This window comes from Periplaneta americana, chromosome 6 (assembly GCF_040183065.1).
Source record: "Periplaneta americana isolate PAMFEO1 chromosome 6, P.americana_PAMFEO1_priV1, whole genome shotgun sequence".
NCBI lineage: Eukaryota > Metazoa > Arthropoda > Insecta > Blattodea > Blattidae > Periplaneta > Periplaneta americana.
Window position 1 is genome coordinate 17,687,886 of NC_091122.1, and position 19,473 is coordinate 17,707,358.

General features: G+C 37.9%; 1 protein-coding gene across 3 annotated transcripts in view; it reads right to left on the minus strand.

Moving 5' to 3' along the window:
- The window catches only part of LOC138701068 (tripartite motif-containing protein 3-like), a 236,645-nt gene that overhangs the window by 161,360 nt on the left and 55,812 nt on the right, over nt 1–19,473 (minus strand). Inside the window, exon 1 of one of the 3 annotated variants that reach the window (XM_069827620.1) lies at nt 12,807–12,978. The exons of the other annotated variants lie outside the window; for them this stretch is intronic. Within the exon in view, the coding sequence (XP_069683721.1) occupies nt 12,807–12,832 (26 nt within the window). The 5' untranslated portion in view covers nt 12,833–12,978. Of the gene's footprint in view, nt 1–12,806; nt 12,979–19,473 lie in introns of those variants that run through there. 3 annotated transcript variants of the gene reach the window in all.

Here is a 19,473-nt window from a genome sequence, read left to right on the forward strand (position 1 = left end):
CCAAGAAGTTAAATATCTGACAAATTTCCTGCAATTTGCTGATATGCATTTCATTTATGGAAGAGAAAAAAGTAAATGAAAGAAAATTTGCAAGGTTTAATCAGTAAAAATATCATTTTACTAGCCAACTAGCTTATACCATATTTATGAGAATTCACCAACACTTGCAGGAACAGGTCATCTGCAACCAAACTTCAAAAGGATGGCCTTGAGTTCGATTCTAGCTGTATTGATACCGTGGAAATAAGCAGTAAATATATGTATAATCGTTAATAATTTGTTTTTCCTTCTTGCTACGTTTTTTTAACGTTCGTTATGCGTAACTCTCAAACAGCTGTATCACCACATCCATTGAATTTTTTAGTACGTTATTTTACGACGCTTTATCAACATCTCAGGTTATTTAGCGTCTGAGTGAGATGAAGGTGATAATGCCGGTGAAATGAGTCCGGGGTCTAGCACCGAAAGTTACCCAGCATTTGCTCATATTGGGTTGAGGAAAAACCCCGGAAAAAACCTCAGCCAGGTACCTTGTCCCGACCGGGAATCGAACCCGGGTCATCTGGTCACATCCATTGAAAACTGGACACATGTTTACATGAACGTTTTTACTCACAATCAGAATAATCCATACTATCACCCCCTAAAATATTTACTCTTCCTCTTGAATTACCCTATGGAGGGTAAAGTGATATAACTGCACAGATTTTAACAGCTTATATCAGGAATAAGGTACAACATAAAAAAATGTTATGTTTTATTTAACGACGCTCGCGACTACCGAGGTTATATGAGAGTCGCCCGTGTGCCGAAATTTTGTCCCGCAGGAGTTATTTTACATGCCAGTAAATCTGACATGTGCCTATCGCATTTAAGCATACTTACTGTCGGTGACTCAGGAGAAGACGAGAGCGGACTGAGGAGGAAGGGATGTGAACAGAGAACATACGACAACACGTGAAATATTTGTACTGCAGTAAGCGGAAACATTAGGTCTCCTTCTGTTCAACTTAGCTTTAATTTCCATACGCATTGTTACTCATGTTTCCTGCACGAGTAATAACCTGGCTACTGGGATGCTTAACTGAGAGATGTTTATAATAATCAACAGCGATAGTCAAGAAGGTCACATTCTATCCGCTCGTCTTCTCCTGAGTAATGGACAGTAAATGCCATCGACCTGGACCGAGATCGAACCCGCAGCCTCGGGCAGAGAAGGCTAGAGTTATACCAACTGAGTCACCCAGGCCGACTAAAACATAAAATTCTGACACCGTATTAGTCCCAAATAAATACTTTTATCAGAAAAATAAGTGCTATGAGTATGACTGTGATTTTTACTCTTATCCATAGATAAACTGATAAGATAAGGAATGATTTATATCTTTGCAGTTTTAAAATAAAATGGACTGTTTTCTTGCAAATTAAAATTATTAACGCGTATAGGTCTAGTTATTTCCTGCCATTAGCAAGTGCGGCAACCCTCTGCGGTGACTAAGGGAAGGAACGCTGCTATTCAGACTGAATGGGTGTATGTTTTCACAGGTGAGCCGGAGATGCGCTGTTGCCATACTACGCAAACTTTCAGCCTAATTTTCTAATTAACCATGCACTTAATTACAAACCTCATAATAGGATTTTTATTTATTTTAATTTATTTCATTTTGCCCTTCAATCTGCATAGTTATATCACTTACACCCTGTATTATATATATAATACAGAGTGTAAGTGATATAACTGTGTGTATATATATATATATATATATATATATATATATATATACATATATATAGTCTATATATATACGTTTTTGCGCATAATCCTGAAAACGATTTTTTTTTTCTTATTTCGGTGCATAACGAATTATTTATGACTTTAGAATAACAGTTCAAGAAAATAATTTTAAAACGGTAACAACATGATAAGGAAACTGATGTCAAACGAATAAATCGTATGAAAAAGTATGCTTCGTTTTCTTAACATCATTTTAACGAAGTCTAGGACTGGTGTTTCAGCAAAAAGAAGAAAAAATAGAACACAATAGTGAACATAAAGGGACGTGCGATAAAACTGTAAATCATTGACCCAGGTAAGTCATCTACGTAACTCTTCAGGTCAGAATGAGCCGTCTCTCCGTCGTCATGGCAACAGAAAAACTCGTTGCGAGATCACTCGAGGGGGATGACCTCGATGGACGCGTGCCTCATAAACCAATAACACGCGATGAATTGAAAACGAGATAGTTCTCTAAACACGGACAACACTCCATTCATGATGCATGCTGCGGGACGAAGTGAAACACAAGGCTGACAAAAAGCTTCGGCCACTTGCATTCATTCAAAATAAACTATGCGATAACTCCAAATTGAGATAAATCATGTCGCCATGAAAATCGTCGTTCCCTGTGGTCTACGGGTCACCGTGGTAACTGTTGAACCGGAGAATCGCAGGTTCAAGCCCTGCCGAGGACGAGTAATTTTCAAAGCCGATAAAATTCTTACCATACCTTCGGGAGGAAAGCGAAGATGGGAGGCCAATGTCGCAGATTTAATAATAATAATAATAATAATAATAATAATAATAATAATAGGCACGACAAATCAGAAAGGGCCAAGGCCGACCAGCCACTGCTAGCCTCATGTCCACATTTTTCAAAAGGGGTGAACGATCATCTAACAAGTACAGGAATATTGTGTGATTTGCACAATGATCCCTCCAACCGTGTTGATTCGCAAAATTTGATTTCGCTATCTACTGTAGCTACTGGGCACCGTTCACATAGCTTATAGGCCTACTTGCCGAAATTTCGTAGAAGATTCCTCCCCAATAAGGAGTCGAACCAGTGCTAATTCTGTAACGTGAGTCGAAGCATGACGCCTTACGGCGCTTAAATGAAGCTTGTTCATGACAGGACTCGAGGCAAAATTCGTCGGCCCTTTCTTCGATGGTGAATATACTCTGCAGATCAAAGAGTCGTTAAATAAAAAACTACTAATGCCACTAATACAATGGCAATTATAATTTCACACAAATTACAATTTCTTTGCACCACGCCAAGGGATGCATCAGTAAGACATTGTGGACATTTCGATCAATTCAAATTAACTTTCGTCTCATTCCAAATGTTACCTTAATTCTGTCTCCATGGAAACTAAAAATTCGCTTAATACTTACAGTATATCTACGTAAGAAAACAAGCAGTATCGGAGAGATATTTGTGGCAATTTTCATCTATTCAAATTACAGCTGGCGCCAGCGTTTTTGGCGTGTGTTCTAGATATATAGTGTCCAGTTTGTGAGCATGTTGCTAGTGCAGCTGAGAATGGTACCACTTCCTACACACGTCACATCAGCCATTTGCCAGGCACAGTTGTCAGACTGACTGCGGCAAATGTAAAACACAAATTAACGTCCTCATTACTTATTTCACATGCCAAAAACGGTGACGCGGACTATAACTTCTACTGTCATCCAAAATTTTGCCTTTATTGTCTCCATGGAAACCAAAGTTTCGGATAAAGCCTCCGCGACAAGTAATATCAAAATGAAACTTTGTGGTAATTTCTATCTATCCAAATTAACTTTCGCGTTCATTTCATTTCATATTTTGGACCTATCCTGTCTTCATGCACACTACAATATCATACAAGGCAGGGGGTACCCTGATTTTAACAATCAAGCTACTCTACAGGCTTTGCAAGTAAGTTCAAGTGATTTACTGTATATAAAATAACTTGCAGGGAAGTCGGCTTTATGTTCGTTCAGGAAGACATTTAAAATTGACACGGTCACCTATATTCAAGGATAGAAAAAATGACAGTCCAAACAACAATAATTCACTCATATGTCGTATCTATATGACTTCATGGATATGCTACATCACTCAACATCAGCATCTTGTACGGCTATCTCCTTTAATCACGGTTGGAAAAAAACTGATACGTCACTCCCTGTGAAAACAGACTGACATCAGTATAAAGAACCGCTGAGGTTATGCACGCCGTGGTACAGAAAAAAAAAAGATAGGCGAGAAAGTTACTATGGAAACATGAACTATTGCTTTCATAGCATATAGCCACAAGGTGCAAAGGAAACGAGTAATGTTTTCTTGGTCTCCCAGAAGGCAAATCGAGAGTTACATTGAGTAATTTAATATTGGGATAGGTTAGTTAATACGTCAGTTTCAATTATATTGCCACAGGTTTGGATATTGCACAAGTCAATCCGGGTGACTAAAAAAACCACCTCTATTAATGTATCTGTTTCAGTGGCCAGTACCAGTGAAAAAGTAATATTCATCTCAGCCTATTCTGAGCAAAGAGTTTGTAATACTTACTAGAGACACATACCCGTGAGTGGCAGGCAAGAAAAATGTCATAAATTGAATCGGCTAGCATCCGCCATTAAAGGGAGTGTTTGCGGCGCAAAATTCGAAAACAGTACCACAATACATTGATGTAGCCTGGTGATAGACACTGTTTTAAACATCTTTTACAAAGGATGAGTCGTGATTAAATAAATATGAATGGCAGAGGAGCGCTATATTTATTAAAGTATTATAATGGTTCATCTTAGGCGATATTCTAAAAAATAAATTAAATCACACATATACACTCGGGATAAGTATGTGAAATAGTGAATAATGGCAATGTCAGCATTAATTTTCAGTATTACTAGTATTGTTTTAAGGACACAATAATGAATATTTACTGTAATATTTAAAATGATCTATATTTCAGTCCTTTCATGCAAAGAAAGAGGGAGGTATATGGTGCTTAGAAAATATCTAGCGGTGAAATATGATATAATAAAAATTCTGGAAACAGATTTAAAGTATAATGAGAATAAATTTTATCATAAAACAATCTATTTATTGTGTAATTGATACCACCAAGTTAGAGGTCAGTACAGACTTTTTAATACAATTAGTAGCGGTAATAGTAGGCCTAGGAGTAGTGGTAATAGTAGGCTTAGTAGTAATGGTAATAGTAGGCCTAGTAGTAGTGGTAATAATAGACCTAGTAGTACCGGTAGTGGTAATAGTAGGCCTAGTATTAGTGGTAATAGTAGGCCTAGTTTTTGTGGTAATGGTAGGCCTAGTAGTAGTGGTAATAATAGGCCTAGTACTAGTGGTAATAGTAGGCCTAGTACTAGTGGTAATAATAGGCCTAGGAGTAGTGGCAATAGTAGGCCTAGTAGTGGTAATAGTAGACCTAGTAGTAGTGGTAATAATAGGCCTAGTAGTAGTGGTAATAGTAGGCCTAGTATTAGTGGTAACAGTAGGCCTAGTTTTTGTGGTAATGGTAGGCCTAGTAGTAGTGGTAATAATAGGCCTAGTTTTGGTTGTATTAGTAGGCCTAGTAGTAGTGAGACCTAGTTAGTAGTAGTGGTAATAGTAGGCCTAGTAGTAGTAGTCATAGTATACCTAGTAGTAGTGGTAATAATAGGCCTAGTAGTAGTGGTAATAGTAGGCCTAGTATTAGTGGTAATAGTAGGCCTAGTTTTTGTGGTAATGGTAGGCCTAGTAGTAGTGGTAATAATAGGCCTAGTTTTGGTTGTATTAGTAGGCCTAGTAGTAGTGAGACCTAGTTAGTAGTAGTGGTAATAGTAGGCCTAGTAGTAGTAGTCATAGTAGACCTAGTAGTAGTGGTAATAATAGGCCTAACTAGGCCATCAGCTATATTTTCACTAATTTCTTTGCATTTAATACAACCAAAAACTAGAAGTACATACTTTACAATACGGAAATTACATTATTAATTCATTTATTGTGAAACAAAACAGTTTTAGACAGATATAGTCTGAGGATTTTCTTATGCACTCTGCTATTGTAATCCACTGTAATATGATGGCACCTAACCGTTACAGACATTGTTGAAACCAACCTTGTAAACCTGATTAATTTGTTTCTGAAAAAACTTTATCCAAGAAATATTCTGACATTCTGTAAACACATTCAAAGGAGGAACTGCATTTGGAACATTCTTTCAAATATTAAGATATGCATACTTTCCTGAGCATTCTACAATAGTAGCTATGTTCGAACAATTATTTGCGGCGCAATATTTCACCATTTTGTTATTATTTCCCTTCAAGTGTACTTATATTTATTCGTACTCCTCAATAAACATGAACTGCTCGCACTCCTGGCGAAGCATCAACTCCCTTTAATGGCGGCCGAACAGCGGTTCAATTTTGTACGCGAAACTAGCGCCGTTGGTGTCTCTAGTTACATATTACAAACTCATTGATTCTGAGCGACGCTGAGAAACACAAAGTTGAGGATGGTCCGGTGGCATATGTGGGGTTACAGAGCGAACTTCAGCAAAGCAGGCCTAGTACCGGCGTCGGAACTTCAACTCGGGTCTTCAGGGCATTATTCGGACACGATACCTGCTTGCCACAAGACAGCTCTGTCGAAGGAGTACAATTTCAGTTATTTTCTTCTGTAAGAAAGTATGATTGCAGTAACGGAATAACTTTAACCCCGTTTCTATGTCAATCGAGCGCAAAACTGAATGAAGACAAAGTGTTCAGTATTATACATGAATACACTGTTGGAAAGAGTAGACTTTACAGATGAGCAGGACTTTTTATTATGTTTTTTGAGGCTCAATTAAAATCTTATGAAGGTCAATACACAATGATGCGAAAAATGTGGTTTCTGAAGACAATTTATTACTTCAAAATGCAGAAACTGAACGTCGGTAAAATTAATAATAATTAATGATCTTTCAGATAATAAAAATTAAAAATGATGCTCTATGTCACCGCCATTTGCCCGCAGAACCATTTGTAGGCGTCTTCTCCATTGTCCAAGAGCAATGGATATCTGTCTTTGATCAAGCCGGTCCAACATTCAAGAAGGCGTTGTCTTAATTGTTCAATATTACGAATTCTTGTTTTGTAGTAAACTGCTTTTTGTAGTTGACTCCATACAAAATAGTCCATAGGATTAAGATCTCGTTTGAAACCCCAGCGGAAACCATCAGAGAATCTGAGAAATGCGATCTTTCATGCAATAATCTCTCAGGAGGGATATCATGTCCGTATCTTGCTAATCAATCGTTGTACATTTGAAACAGACCATTCTCGCTGAGAGTAGTTCCTTACAATTTGACGGGCAGATAAATGATCATATTGGTGCAAATGCCTAATGAAAATCTTGTCTTCGTTCGTTAAGCGACCCATTATTCACAAAATAAGAACTCAAAACGGAAGAAAACAAATGATGATAGCACAACAAACAGCTTGGCCTGCTGAACTCATAAAACCATAATGCTTAGTTCGGCATAAACGATCGATTTTGCACTGCCTTACAAAAAAATAAAAAATAATACTTAATAAATGGTGAAAAATTAAATATTACAGTACTTTCCCGGTCTACAAGGACTGTGAAATTTGCCTGTAAAATGAATTTTCAAATGAAATCATTAGCTACTGGAATATAACCATTTAAATTTTGTGCCTTTTTTTGGCCCACTGTATATATACAGTATATACACACATGCAGATTATTTTAAGTACCTAACAGGCGCTCTGCTAGACAGCGAATGTTATCAAATAATAACGGAACCTGGTACTACAAACTTTGTGAGCGTTCTTCATTTAGCGATACTTTTAAACTACAGTCGCTATACATAATAGATGAGGTGAAAAAATAACGACTATGGTATCTTCTGAAATTTGTTGTACAGTTACTTTGCTGTCCAAACAGTAGGCTGTGTATCGAGCTCGGGCCTATGCGTGGGAGAAACTGTCAGGTTCTAAAGTCTGAGTACACTAAGATCGAATGTTTGACAGTCGTACACCAACTAATCATGAAGTGGAGCAGAGGCCAACAATCTCTGATGTTCGGTTACAGTTGCTAAGCAACGCTTACTCTATCTTATTAGCATACAAAGGCATAAGTTTTTTTTTGTTTTTTTTTCCTAGTAAAAACATTAAAGAAATATGACATACTTCCGTTACAACTGCATCGTTATTCTATTATATCTAAACGTTGTTTACATTATCTTGAACTCCAAGTTCAGCTCTGGACTTGCGAAGCTTCCGATGGGAACCACTACAATAATGATTTGATTATTGCATAGAAAATATAGGTGAACATACAGAAGCGTCAAAAATGAAACTGAAGACAAAAAGCGGGAAGGATGCTTCATGTCACGTATCTATTATGTTAAGATAATCTCCGGTTTACGTAAACATGAAACTTTAAAAGCCACTATTTTTTGTAGGCTATTTTACGACGCTCTATCAACATCTTAGGTTATTTAGCGTCTGAATGAGATGAAGGTGATAATGCCGGTGACATGAGTCCGGGGTCCAGCACCGAAAGTTACCCAGCATTTGCTTATATTGGGTTGTGGGAAAACCCCGGAAAAAATCTTAACCAGGTGACCTGGAATCGAACCCGGGCCACCTGGTTTCCCGGCCAGACATAATTATACCATCGGTGGTGAGCAGGTGATTCCCTTTGCTAACTCACTAGCTGTAGCTGGTTAATGAGAGATCTTCTACGTGTCAAATTTCATTATAAATAAAGCGCAAATGAATGCTTCCAAAGGATTCACTACACCAAAAAAAGAAGCAATAGAAAAGAAAGGAATTAGGGTTAGAAGAAAAATCGTGGCACAGATAAATTTCTGCCGATTTTTGATTAGAAGACCCCAAGTTTTAAGGTTGCTAAAGTAAATCCAGTGATCTCCTACGAAGCTACGTGCCTATACTGCAAAATATAATAATAATAATAATAATAATAATAATAATAATAATAATAATAATAATAATAATAATAATAACAATAACAATAACAATAATAATAATAATAATAATAATAATAATAATAATAATAATAATAATAATAATAATATAAACTACAGCCAAACAAAGTAAAACATCCCCACAACAAAAGAATGCACTGTCCGTAAGAATGCTCTAAAAATGGGCAGTGTGTTTGTTAGAAAACTAGTGGATGAACAAAAGTTAAAGCTAAAACTGCAGTACTTAAATTTTTATGTGATATTACTGAACATGATAGGTGCTTTAATTCTATACAAGGGGCAATCAATACCTAAATAATCTTCCAGACTGCCCTGAAAATGTAAGCAACACACAGGACATAGGAAACGGAGAAGTTATCTAGTAGAACCAGGGAAACGCCTGGAATCTATACTAAATGCATGACCTGAAAGTTAGAGAAGAAGATTAGCCATACGGCGTATATGGAGAGATACGTGGAAAAATCACAATAGGTAATTGACATATTTGCACAAAATCACGTGTAGAAGCTCAGATTTTTAAGACAATCTGACGCTGTTTGATAGACTGACTCAACAGGCATGGAAGCAATGGTCTTCAGTGACACGTGCATGGATGTTAACCGGTATAATAAATACAAGTGCAGTTCGGAAATATATTGATTTCACCTTATATCACTGAGTTAAAATGAAGTGCTTTGCCAGGCTCCACCATAGAACGTGGTATAAAATTTAGAAGAACAAACAAAACTCTAGCGTCTGATTAGGGCCATTTAAAAATGTAAGGATTTTCTTTAGATTTGAGGGATTTATAAGGCCTACGGAGGGATTTTCTTTATTGAGAACCTGGCAACACTGAAACCATCAGCTCTTTATGCACCGAAAGTGGACATGATGCGTTTTTCCCGCTTGGCTTCAATTATTGTTTTAGATCCCTTGCAGGATCCAGTGAACTCGATCATGAACGTGATGCATGGACCAGAAATAATTAAATGTATAATACTGTAAACATTAGCTGTGGCGTATCATAAAATATAAAATAAAGTAAACGAACAGTTCTTTCCGTCTAGGTACGGAAAATAACAGAACGGAGAGTCCTGTTGCGAAATAAGAGTTATCCTGAACGCGGAGAAAAGCTATGTTATACAAATATGGCTTTCAGGTAGTAGCTCCCTGTAAACCAGATTTGAATAACTTCAAGGAAAAATTGTTCCGGGGCCGGGTATCGATCCCGGGACCCTTTGCTTAGCATATGAATGCTCTCCCGAAGGGAGAAGCTAGCAAATGGTCCCGGGATCGATACCCGGCCCCAGAACAATTTTTCCTTGAAATTATTCAAAAGATATGTTATTTATTGAGATACTTATGTAAATTTTCTGCTTAAAGAAGGTTGGTACTGTACAGTTCCCAAAGATTCCCAAGTAGGCTATTACTTCGTTCCTGGCTAGAGCATCATTCTTCTCCACGTTTTCTGTGACACCAAGGCGTACAACATTCACACATACAAACACACTGATCACGACTTGTGTACTACAAACATAGACTCAGATTTTAGCAAAATCCTTGATATACATTTTATACGCTAATAATAATAATAATAATAATAATAATAATAATAATAATAATAATAATAATAATAATAATAATAATTATTATTATTATTATTATATTCGGTTATTCAACGACGCTATGTGAACAACTAGGCTATTTAGCACAGTGGCGTAGGCAGAAGGGGTTCACGGGGCTGAAACCCCCTCTTTTGCATGAGGCATTAAAAAATTATATTAAACCATGAAGAAACAATCCATCATTGCCGTTGCGACATTGAAAAATATATATATATTGTTTGACTCTGTCTACCTACAATGACCAAAATTTAGAATGACAAATCCTTTATAGGCCTTCTTTCGCTGACAGGTTGTTTTAAACTGAAATTTAAAATGATTTTAAAGAAATTATAAAACTACTATTCTGAGCACAATAAATATATTTATTTAGGATCGGCATCTGTTCATTCACTCTGCAACGACGGAGAATGGATTTTCCTTTGTAACAACTTTGGGAAGAGAATAAATTTATTTTAAATTTCATAGTATTGAACTATAATAATTATTATTTTTAAATATGTTGCATATAAGTTATAGGCATATTTTCCAACTGATGTTCCAAAACCTCCTCCCGTCTCATCTTAAATTCCTACCTACGCCACTGATTTAGCGTAGATGATTTAATTGGTGATAGCGAGATGGCACGAGTGTTTACAAGATAAGGCCGGGATTCACCATGTGATTAATTGACATTCTTCTTATAGCTGGAGAAAACCTCGAAGAAAATAAATCAGGTAATGAGCCCTGGCGGGAATGAAACCCACGCCCAAGCGCAACTTCGGAGCGGCAGGCAAACGCGTTATCGCCTGAGCTACGGCGGTGGATATTATTATTATTATTATTATTATTATTATTATTATTATTATTATTATTATTATCATCATCATCATCTATGGGGTGCAGTAGATACCGTCGCGGTTAAGGTGCTGTGCTGCAAGCAGAAAGGTTGTTAGTTTGGTTCCCGATAATGTTACAGATTTTCTCCATTGATCTAATTCTTCTGGCCATCCCATGGCCCTGGGGTTTACTCAGCCTTTAATAGAAATAAGTGACAGGGTAATTTTTTTAAGAATGAGGGCGGAAAGCGCGCAGGACTGACATCACTACTGCTATCAATACCAAAATGTCTAGGTTAAGTTGGAGTCTTAACCTCCAGCAACAATGTGGTCTCCATGGCTATGACAAGGACATTATTATTATTATTATTATTATTATTATTATTATTACTGTAATTATTATTGTTGTTGTTGTTTAGTCAACTGTCCAAAGACAGGTTTAAACCTCATAAGTAACACCAATAAGGCATCACTCATGAGGTAACTAGGCCAAGAGATAATGGGGTATGGTGGCCAGTTCCTTTTCCCCTCCAATGCATACATCGCCGATTAGCTACATATTCCACTAATCAGACTTCAGATTCATACAAAAAATTCTGCAGTGCTCGGGAAAAGTGGCACAAGCCAAAAATGTTAATTTTACAAAAGAAGAAAAAAAACTGTCTTCACACTAGTTTATGTCGATTTGATTTTCTTCTGCATGAATTATTGTAATGGGAGAAATACTTATGTCTCTCTTCCTAAGCGAGCAGATGTTCCGTAAGTTGTCAATAAATTATTAAAAATTGTTTGTGGACACTGACAAACCACTTTTCCCAAGCATTGCAGAATTGTTCTTCCTCTGACACATATCGTCAAGTGAGATGTACTGCCTGATAATAGATGTGCTTATCAGCCAGAACCTCAATCAGAAGTATTACTTAATTACAAATGGCTTTTAAGGAAACAGTAGGTTCATTCCCGCCATCGGTCAATTATTATTATTATTATTATTATTATTATTATTATTATTATTATCATTATCATTATTATTAAAAGGTAAAGGTATCCCCGTAACATGCCATGAAGGCACTTGGGGGCATGGAGGTAGAGCCCCAAGCTTTCCATGACCTCGGCACTAGAATGAGGTGGTGTGGTCGGCACCACGCTCTGGCCGCCTTTTACCCCCGGGAAAGACCCGGTACTCAATTTTATAGGAGGCTGAGTGAACCTCGGAGCCGTTCTGAAAGTTTGGCAACGAGAAAAAAATCCCACCTGGGATCGAACCCCGGACCTTCCAGTCCGCAGCCAGCTGCTCTACCAACTGAGCTACCCTATTATCTTACATTACAGTACTGTACTGTACGACAGAACATTAGATATTACAGTACTGAATACCGTACTCTTTAAGGTGACTTACTTTGTTAATAAGTGTGGTGCTACTGTAGGTAGCTGTAATCCGACATACGTAGGTCTTGACCTTAAGTAGCATTCTGCGGAACGATACACCTACGTAAGTCAGGGACTGTCTGTAATATGGATTTGAACAACAATAATGGGAACACGATGAAGATACCCAAAAGCTTACACTACACAATATTATAACAAAACAATATAGACTTACTGAATAGCCAGTCGGAGTCCTTCCATGCCACTTCGATGGAACCAAAATTAAATAAACACACCAACTACGATTAAATTAACACGTGGTTTACTACTGTTAGTCACTGATCACACGTTGAGACACATATCACTGGAGAAGATTGGCGACGTACGAATGTATCAGTCACGTTGTATGGCTGGCAATGAGCGGAGTATCATAAACAAGGAACACATGTTCTCTCAAGGTGACGTGTGGACTATTTTTACGAACGAGCTCGGAGGCCGCTGTACATCAAGGCAGTGCTGGAATAATGAACATTTAACCACATTCTTCGAGGAACAGCGACACGTAAAAACGTTACGAAACAAGAAAGAGTGTTGAGACACGGACGACGACTCTCACTTGTCCGCAAGTCTCGGTGTTACTACGGCAACAGCCAGCCAGGCAGACGGCAGACGGCAGACGGCCTGCCCGCCTCGAACAGCTGAGCCTGGCACAACAACGCAGAGTGGCTAACTTGACAGCGACGAATTACGCTAAATTCTATTAAAATTACCTGCGCGCTCACTGGCTTTTATTCTCATGTTTCATGCATTGTTGGTAGGAGATGAAGAGGGGTCACTCAGGGATTCATATCGTGTTTTAAGATGCTGTACCAAGTAGCGTTAGTCCACACCTGTGGAGTAACGATTAGCACGTCTAGCCGGGTAACCAGGTGGGCCGGGTTCGATTCCTGGTCGGGGGAAGTTACCTGGTTGAGGTTTTTTCCGAGGTTTTCTCTCAACCCAATATGAGCAAATGCTGGACAACTTTCGGTGTTGGATCCCGGACTCATTTCACCGGCATTATCACCTTCATCTCATTCAGACGCTAAATTGCCTAAGATGTTGACAAAGCGTCGTAAAATAACCTACTAAAAAGTAAATAAATAAATAAATAAATAAAAGTAGCGTTATGTAAATTCCGACGGATTCCCACACGATAAGATCCCTGTATACACGGTGCCACCTGTGTGTCATCAAACATGATTAATAATTAATGTACACTAGGATTCATTTATTGATTTCAATTGCAAAACATCATGCGAACAATAAGGAAATATTCAAATGGAAGAAAAAAATGGAAAACTTATGTCACCAATTGCGAGAACTTCACTGTATAAATAAATAAATAAACATTGTTTATTCAACGACGCTCGCAACTGCCGAGGTTATATCAGCGTCACCGGTGTGTCGGAATTTTGTCCCGCAGGAGTTCTTTTACAAATCAGTGAATCTACTGACATGAGCCTGTCGCATTTAAGCACACTTAAATGCCATCAACCTGGGCCGGGATCGAACCCGCAACCTCGAGTACAGAAGGCCAGCGCTATACCAACTACGCTACCGAGGCCGACTTCACCATATAGGAGGAGATCAAGGTTATTTTACGACGCTTTATCAACAGTTTAGGTTATTTAGCGTCTGAATGAGATGAAGGTGATAATGCCGATGAAATGAGTCCGGGGTCCAGCACCGAAAGTTACCCAGCATTTGCTCATATTGGGTTGAGGGAAAACCCCGGAAAAAAACCTCAACCAGGTAACTTGGCCCGACCGGGAATCGAACCCGGGCCACCTGGTTTCGCGGCCAGACGCGCTAGCCGTTACTCCACAGATGTGGACTTCACCATATAATGTGCAAGTTAATCTTAATCGAAAACCAAGAAAAGGATAGCGGGGTCACATTTGACCGGAGTGCCAACAGAAGGAAATGTACAGATAAAAATGTAGATAATGGTAATATTTATTCATTAATTTTATACCACCATCTTTCTTTTTTTCCTCTGAGCTTATTTATTTTCTTTTAACGTGTAAAAATTTTCTGCGTACCGTTCTAGAAAAACTGTAACAAAAATTACAATATTGCTCCTTATGGGAGTTGCGTCGATGCCACCCGCAATGATTTCGTTGAAGGCCTTCATTTGTTCATTCATGGCCCAGGTTATAATTCTTCTACAACATGGAATGTGCAAACTATACTTATTATGTTAGCAGATCCATCTTCATTGTTTTGTTTAAGGGGTTAGGTACAGCTTAGAGCAGTAAAAGTTAGGAAATATTCAACATTTTTTCCTCCATTACTGTATCTTGTACAACAATGAAAATTGGTAAGTTTAAAATACTGTTCTTCTGCTATATGAAAAAAAATATATTTTTACGATTTAAAAAATTATTCATAGCCTATACTTTTTCCCAAAATTAATTTCACTGTGCAGTGATAAAGCGTTTGCCACATACTCAAAAACTACCCAACATTCTGTGATGAAATTTTTCATATCTACAATATGATGCAAGATCGTCCCTCTACCTTTCATAGACTGTCTGATAAAAAATAAATTCATTTTAAAAATGGTCAAATATCAGTATTTTCTTCTAACACAAAATAAAAAAATATATATATTATTCATTAAGGAATGTAGTTGAAAGGGCATGATATTGTAAACATGAGTTTCAGCAATAAAATAAAAGAGTGCGCTTCGAGTCCAGCTCATCATTCTCGAAATAGCATTTGGTCGGCGTGGAAAGATTTCGTAACTTTGAATAACATACATCATTGAAATAAATAACATTATAAATGTTTAAATGAGACAAAAATACAAAATAGAACAGTATCTTAGTTATCAGAATGTTCTGGTTCTATTATATGGTAATACCTAAGGTAATGTATATATAAAAAAAAAACAAGTCCACACCTGTGGATTAACGGTCAGAACGTCTGGCCGCGAAACCAGGTGGCCCGGGTTCGAATCCCGGTCGGGGCAAGTTACCTGGTTGAGGTTTTTCCGGGGTTTTCCCTCAACCCAATACGAGCAAATGCTGGGTAACTTTCGGTGCTGGACCCGGACTCATTTCACCGGCATTATCACTTTCATTTCATTCAGACGCTAAATAACCTAGATGTTGACACAGCGTCGTAAAATAACCCAATAAAATAAAAATAAAATAAATAAATAAAAACAATTCTCAAATAAATTTGCATTTCTAAGAAACGTAAAACATAACGTTAACATCTTTTTATTTGAGATTGCACACTTGATCTCAAACATATTAAAAGAAAATTCCTAGCCTTTTAATAAGGGCCTAGTAATTAAATAAAGACTGGGGAACGGATTATTATACACTGAAAGGTAGAGATGATGTTTCAAATAGGCTACTTGATTGTTTATAACAGTTGCCAAAGTAGATAAAAGTTGTCAGATATAAACAACTGTGGTGATTCAAGGCTGCTTGACGTTGGGGACTTCGGGAGTGATCAATCTCGGCGTCTCGAAACACTCACAAGCAGTCTTTACGTCAACGACGCGATGTATAGAATATTGTCGTGCTGGTTTTCGACTTTGCGGGCGCTGTTAGTCTTGCTTTCTCGATCGTTGTTGATCTCTAGTTAATATCTTCCTCTCTGTGCCTCTCTCATTCTTGCATATTTTCCTCTTTCTCTTACTTTCCTACCTTTAGTTTCTTTCTGTCCTCTCTTCACTTCTTAACTAGCTAATTCATTATTTATTTCTCTCTCCTTCATTCACTGACTTTATTTTTCTTCCTTCATTATATTTTCCTCCTTTACAGTTTCTCCGTATTCATTTTCTTTTTCCCCCTTTTCGACCGAAGTAACATGTAGGCCTAGACAGCACAACTGCGGATCTATATAAGCCTAAAATAATATCGATCAGACGCTCATTACATCAGTACAACGTGTCCGCCAGCACGGGAATAGAAGATGAATTCGAAGTGCCAGTCCCACAAAAATGGCAGTTTTCGTTTTTTACAGAAAAGCTAGTGACGGGCTGAGGAACAAGACCACCGCCACTGGATTATTCATGCCAATCGTTTCTCTCTCTTTCTCCTTTTAATTTTATTGGACACTAAAAAAACCGGAATTTCCGTCACCTCCTAATGAATAACGAAAGTGATATTCACATGTTATTCTGTAACCAGGCAGCCGTAATTGCGATGTTCGTTTAATTAAATCCACGCTGGAAAGATCGCGCGTCACGATGGCAGTCGAACGAGTTCCCTGCAGACGGAAGGTTCAGACAACCTCCAACACACAAAGGAATAGAATATGTTGGAATATGCTCACTTTATACGCCGATACAGTTCTAAGTGGAAAAGTGAAAATTGTGTATCTACAGAAACCACATTTTAAATAAGATAATCACGAAAAATTGGCATCCATAGAATTACATATATTTTTTAATACATCTTACGCATTTTACAGCCCAATTTCATCATGTTGCGAAACGCATTACCTATTAACTTATTTAATTCAACTACTATTCAGAACTCCTCCTGCACTGCGAAATAACACAGTTCCTTTGAATGTGCAGATTTACACCAGCCATTTCTTCCTCGTCCTGTCCCGTGATCACTTTGATCACATTTCCGTCCCCTCGCGTATGTGGTACCTAAGAGGTTACGTCCATTTTCGGTTTTTCCCCTTCAAAATTTTCTAGAGCTCCTTCAGTGAAGCAGCGTAACCCGGAGTGAGACAAGTGGCCAACAGGCTTGGAGCTCACATATTTAGTTTCTTACAGCCCCGAAACCCTTGCAAGGACGCGTTTTACGTACCTTTTAAATTTGTCCTCCCAATTCTCCTTTTTAATTCAATTCAAATTCAATTCCCTTAGTTATCATTTAACCCTGAAGACGAGGAAGATGAACACCCTCGAAACGTCGGTGGATCACCAACTTATGACCTGGCTGGAAGCCCGAGAAAATTTTGAGTTATCACGTCGCCAGGAAAGCTTCAGTAGTTATTACTATTCAGAAGATATGCATATATGAAACCGCTGAAATACACCAAAGGAAGATGAATTGCTTCTTCTCCTTCTTCTTCCTCTTCAGGTCGATTTTTTGGCGGTCTAAAGCAGTGACGCCTAATAATAAATTGTCAGCACTGGAGACAACAGATTCTTACAATCCATTTCATATGATAGGCTCATAGGTCTATATTGTTATCTATATCCATTTATGTATTTAATCTAGTGGAGTTAAGGCCATCAGGCCTTCTCTACCAAACTACCAGAATTAAATAACCGTAGCTATGATTTAAAATAAAAACATGCATATATGAAACCTTTAACAATATACGAAAGGACATGATGAACTTTCGGTTTCTGAACTTCTTCTTCTTCTTCTTCTTCTTCTTCTTCTTCTTCTTCTTCTTCTTCTTCTTCTTCGATAAGACGACGTATTGGCGGTCTAAAGCAGTGAGGCATAATAGGCCCAACTGTCTGCACTGCACACAAAAATACTCTCATAATTCATTATAAACGATACGCCTGTTCACCGCTGTGGAGTAACTGTTAGGATGTCTGATCGTGAAACGAGAGGGTCCGGATTCAAAGGGCGTTTTCCGGGGTTTTCCCCCAACCCATTTAAATAACGGTACCCATGGTCTATGGATTCAAATTTCCATATTATGGCATGTAACAGAGGCGAGGTGTACATGTAACTGCTGTCAGCGTCGCTCACACTTCCAAATAACAACAAAATGTTTATATATTTTTTTTATTTACAATAAAGAAATCTGATTACTGTATCTTTATTCACTCACAGCCTCTGATATAGCTCTTGTAATGAAGCCCAGCCGTACACTTCGCCACATTAACGTGTGTGAGGTATCGATTACGAGTGCGCGCAAGCCCTCAGTAGTCTCTATTTTTCCTTAGCCAGTCAGTGTCGCCGACAGGAAGCAAGGAGCCAACGGCAGTCACACGTTTTACGAGGTCCTGTTGAACGTGATATTTTAACAATCATAATATAAAGAAATAAAATAATTTCATTCAGTTCGTTTTTATATGAAATGTTTTCATATTTAACCCATATGAAGTCGCGCATGAGATATTACACCCCAATAATTAGACTTAATATTTATTCTATTATGTGACTTTGTCCACATATTGTTAAAATTACTACATCTTCAATTTATTTTACAGTTTTAAATGTAATTTTATAGAGTTAATTAGCAAAACATGTTTTACTAAAATTCAGGAAAATAGGAAACATGTTTTCGCTAAACAAAAATTCATTATATAGGCCTACGCTATTAACTTCGATATATGCATAAACGTCGAAAATATGCACATATGAGGCGTTCAGAGCTAAAGTGGATCAAGTCCATGAGACGTTGTTTTGAGATAATAGGACTTAAAGTTAACTTGCTCTAGCAGATTATCTAACTTCACTAGCTAAAAAAAATGGTAAAGGTATCCCCGTAACATGCCATGAAGGCACTTGGGGGGCATGGAGGCAGAGCTCCATGCTTACCACGACCTCGGCACTAGAATGAGGTGGTGTGGTCGGCACCACGCTCTGACCGCCTTTTACCCACGGGAAAGACCCGGTACTCAATTTTATAGGAGGCTGAGTGAACGTCGGGGGCTGTTCTGAAAGTTTGGCAACGAGAAAAAATTCTGTCACCATCTGGGATCGAACCCCGGATCTTCCAGTCGGTAGCCAGCTGCTCTACCAACTGACTTACCAGGCCGCAATAATTTTATTACTCCATTCTCAAATTCCAGATTTATAAAATATAAACAACTGTGATGTTAATTGATGCAACACTTTGGTGACTTGATCCACTATGGCTCAGAAGATCGTGAACAAATGATCTGAGCCTAAAGTGACGAATGCTTGGAATTAAGA